Source organism: Camelus dromedarius, chromosome 11 (assembly GCF_036321535.1).
Source record: "Camelus dromedarius isolate mCamDro1 chromosome 11, mCamDro1.pat, whole genome shotgun sequence".
Classification (NCBI taxonomy): domain Eukaryota; kingdom Metazoa; phylum Chordata; class Mammalia; order Artiodactyla; family Camelidae; genus Camelus; species Camelus dromedarius.
This window is the reverse complement of record NC_087446.1, coordinates 57611801-57616466: the sequence shown is the minus strand read 5'-3', so window position 1 is coordinate 57616466 and position 4666 is coordinate 57611801. Positions and strand designations below refer to the sequence as shown.

The window sequence follows — 4666 nt, the reverse complement described above, 5'->3', positions numbered from 1 at the left end:
AAACTGTTAGTTTTACACAGTGAAATTTAAATGATGTAACTGAAAGCAAAAGATTACCTCTGAAAAATGTATTCAAATAATGAAATCCAAATCTCCATTGAATGTCATCGTTGTTTTGAACAAATTCCCCTTGAGACAAATATAGTTACACTGTGCGGTGATGCAATCCCTATGGTCTCCAGTAAGAATATAAATACTACCTGTTCCATCACCATGTTATAATTTGGAATTATAGGATGTCTACAAGCCTGACAAGGAACAGAAAGTTTGCCTTGTGGTTCTAGGTATGTCCTCCCATTCAAAATTGTCTGCAAAATTACACTGAGGTTGTAGAAAGTAGATTCTGTTAGTTTTGGTTTCCAAGATTTTAGCTGCGTAAATATGGTCTTACTTTTGTCAAATCAAAATGAGTAAAAATACGTAAGAACAAGAATAGATAAATGGCTAGAAAATTTCCCTTTCAAGCCCTTAAGTGCAGCTCTAAGGGAAAACTGTGGAATCCAGAGGGACGGGGTATAGCACCTTTGTATTTAACTCTTCTCACTTAGGTTTCATGTGGCTCCTTTACGACTGAAACGCCTTCGTACATATTACTCACATCACAGTCTGTGTATATGAGTAGAATATCAAGATAAAAACAAAAATCAGATTATGTAAATTAACGCCATTGTTTTCTCTGTTTCTCTGAAAATCCAGAACTCAAGGTCAGGTAGAAGTTTTGCATGCAGTTTAATTGGGCAGTTATTTCCAAAGCTGTAGCAAAAGGAATCCAAGTGTGTAGGTCGCACGTCAGACCTCTGATCCGAGGAACGCTCCCTTCTCTGAGTCGGATGGAGACCTGCGCCAGGTGACGGGATTCCTTTAGGCATTAGCTGCGCTCTCTGTTGTCGCCACAGATGCCTGGCTCTGAGCCGATTATGAGTGGAAACCGGTCCCTCTGCACCACGTTCACGTTTGTGGCGTTTTCCTCCCTGGAAGAGTTACAGCCTGTGCTCTTTGTTGTGTTCCTAACCATTTACTTGTTCACGGTGGGAGGGAACCTCCTCATCATCTGCTTGATCGGGGCCACCCCTTCCCTGCACACGCCCATGTATTTCTTCCTGGTCAACGTCTCCTTTCTGGAGCTGTGCTACATCACCAGCGTGGGGCCTCAGATGCTGGTGCACCTGCTGGTGGAGACCAAGACCATCAGTGTGGGAGGCTGTGCAGCTCAGATGTACGTATTTACCATCCTGGGACTGACAGAGTGCTGCCTGCTAGCAGCCATGGCTTATGACCGCTTTGTAGCCATCTGTCACCCGCTGCATTACACTCTGCTGATGGGCCCTCCCGTGTGCCTGAAATTGGCCGCAGCATCGTGGACCACCGGGGTCGTGGTGGAGTCAGCCCAGACCACGTGGGTCTTCACTCTGCCCTTCTGCGGAACAGGAGAGATTCAGCACTTTCTTTGCGACATCATGCCTGTCGTGAAACTGGCTTGTGTTGACACGTCCCACAATGAGACTGTGCTGTTTGCTGTGTCCGCGCTCTTCGTCATGAGTCCCCGCCTGCTCACCCTGTGCTCCTACGCGCGCGTTCTGCTGACCATCTTGGGAATCCCTTCGGCCGCCGGCAGACGCAAAGCTTCCTCCACTTGCTCCTCTCACGTCCTGGTTGTTTCTCTCTTCTATGGCACCGCCCTGTTCGCGTGCCTCCAGCCGAAGGCTGCGCACTCTCCGCAAACAGACAAAGCCGCTGCGCTCATGTACACGGTGGTCACGCCCGCTCTGAATCCCGTCATCTACACCTTGAGGAACCAGGACGTGAAGGAAGCCTTTCAGAGACTAACACGAAGGAGCCCTTTCAGACAAATGGCCTGAACCTCACACTACCGCACAGAGAGGTCACCCAGGTGTCTGATCGCCCTGCCAACACGGTGCGTCATTCACGTACTTACAGGATGGCGACCAAGAGACCCTTGGATCTGTTCCATGTTTCTCAATGTTTAGGCAGGGGAACTATGTGGTAGGGTCATTTTTCTATCATTTGCTTATTAAATGATTTAAATTATTTATCACTTGTTCAACAATATTCAATGAACAAATGTACTGAGCATCTCCTGGGTCCTGGACACCATTCATTTTTTCCCTTCTACAGTGGTAGTGGAATTAAGGTTAGTATGTTTCACACCATTTGACCAAAGAAAATGAAATGTTCTTCTCTAGAAAAAAATTAAAAATGAATATGAAGTAATTAACACATTTTAGTGCCAAACATAGGATGCTGTGATTTAAGTCCTGAAGTGGAGTACATGCTCCTAATTAGTCTGCTCTGTATACATCTTAATAATCAGGCATCTGAAATAATCAACTGCTAATAAATACTGACAAGTAATGTACACTGTGATACGCCTCTAAGTATTTAACTTGTAAATCCAGTGAGGGACACTGAATTTTTGTCCAATGCTAGATTCTTCCTTTTCTCTTATCTGCTGATTTCTTGGTTTTTCATATGAATTAAGTTTTAGAGAAATAAACATTATATATATATATATAGGCCAATTATAAAAATATGACACTGCTATTCAAGTTTTTTTCCCTATTTATCTAATTTTAAAATTGTGATTGTTTTTGCTCTCAATTTTTCTATCATTCTCTGCACAGTTTATTGCTTTGTTCAACTGATTATTCTAGTCACATTGAATTTCAAAGCAGTTCCTCTCCAAGGTAAAAGTTTAAAAGACTATTTTCCACACATATCATTAGAGACCTATCAATACTGACTGTTGGTTTAGAAGAATGAGGAGAAGATCCAAAAAAGCAACCTCAAATATGCCCTATTATATAATGTACGGCAGGGGAAAGATGTGCACAGATCCTGAGTTTAAGTAACAGAAAGTCATGGACACCAGTGAGATGCTTTCTAGTGCACGCCCACTCCTGGGAGACAGGCCCACTCCTGGGAGACACGCCCACTCCTGGGAGACACGCCCAGCACAGCTCCCCAGGTTAAGACTACTTGACATGACTTCCAGGCCTACACGGATTTTCAGTACCAGAAATCTTCAGTATACTCAGTACCTCCACCGACCTCCAAAATGATAAAACCTGATATGACATTTATCACTATAAGATTTTTTTTAAGATAGTAAAGCATTTTAAAAGTCATGTAATAAAAATTGATATTATATTCACTGGAACTATGCTTTTATGCTCTGGAGTGGGGCTTTTTTCACTTGTTTATCAATTTCAGAAGCAGATACAGCTGAAGGAGAGGAACTTTAAATTCTTAAGAAGACTGAGAATGAGCCAATAAGAACTGGGTTTTCTAAAAAGGTGGAAAATCACCCCAGCCATCTCCAGGCACCCACCTGCATATAAGGCTGACTGAGGAGGGGTGAGGCAGGTTGAAATTGTTGTACTTGTAAGACTGGGCTTCCTGGGGAGATGTGCCTTCCACTTCTCACACTAGATGGAAGGGAGGGCTGTGAGCACATCTAATTATATTGAAGGTGTTGCTGGTGCCACAAAGAGAATCATCGTCGGAAGCGGGATGCCTGCTAAAAGGTGAAACTGGACTACAGGTCTCCATTTGCATGTTTGCTGAACGTGGCACCTGGGGCAGCTGAAGTCCTCCCACCTGAATGGAGCCTCAAATGATGACATGTTAAAGACCGATCTTGCTTGTATCCACTAGTGTTTGGAGGGATCTGTGAACATCAACGTCAGGGCCATGTCATATCCAGTTATTGCTGTACTTTTGAGGTTCACTGTAGCAATCTTTAAAAGCAAGGTTTGAAAGGAGTGGATTAGAGAATGCTTTAAAAAATAACCAACTGAAATACAAATTTAACAAAATATGTATAAAATCTATATGAGGAAAATTACAAAGCTCTGATGGAAGATAACAAAGAACCAGAAAAATGGAAAACTAATAGCTTCATATATCAACAACTGAGCCACAGTGTAAACTACCTGGGTTTCACCCAGTAAAGACATTTGCCCTTTTCCTCTCTCTCACCCCTGACTTAATTCCCTGGGTGACACAGGGTCTAGAAGCTGTTAGGCATTGCCTGAGTTTCGAATTAGATGTGTTTCCAAAATTTCAGTTTACTAAATTTCAATAATTAAAAGATATCTGAAAGTTACAGAAACTGACAGAGATAGTCCAGGGCTATGAAAGGAGGACTCAAACGAGCAAGATTAAACAGTGATTGGAAAAAGGCAAAGCCAGGTCATAATTCTGTTCCTAATGAACTGAGCATTGTTACAAATATTTGTTTTTGTTATATGAAAGCCAGTGACACACATAGCATTTATGCTATACCCCGTCTTAAGTAGAAATTTGAATGGCTAGAATCATCTATCCTCACGTGATTTCTCCAGTTTGAGAATTGACCAAAAACAATGAGCATCTCATGAATGGAAAATTGGTAATCTTTTTATAATTAACAGGCTGATCTATAAATTAATAAAATACGGTGTATGTAAATCTTATTCATTTTATCTTCAGAGTTCTTATTTCACTAATATTTTTAAAATTTCCAACTACTTTGGTAAGAAAGCCTCCAACGCATACTAGAAATATTAAACCCAAACTTCACTTTTTAGAAGAAAGATATATTTGCTGTTCCAGGCACACACAGCAGGAAACTTCTTTTTTTTAGAAGAAGCTGTCATTTCAACTC

The 4666-nt window shown here is 41.8% G+C and overlaps 1 protein-coding gene across 1 annotated transcript; it reads left to right on the top strand.

The window, feature by feature from the left end:
- The first annotated feature begins 594 nt into the window (after positions 1–594).
- On the top strand, positions 595–1955 carry LOC105101025 (olfactory receptor 10C1). The gene has a single exon (XM_010994113.3). The coding sequence runs from the start codon at positions 897–899 to the stop codon at positions 1857–1859; it is 963 nt and encodes a 320-aa protein (XP_010992415.3). The 5' UTR covers positions 595–896; the 3' UTR covers positions 1860–1955.
- The last annotated feature ends 2711 nt before the right edge of the window (positions 1956–4666 follow it).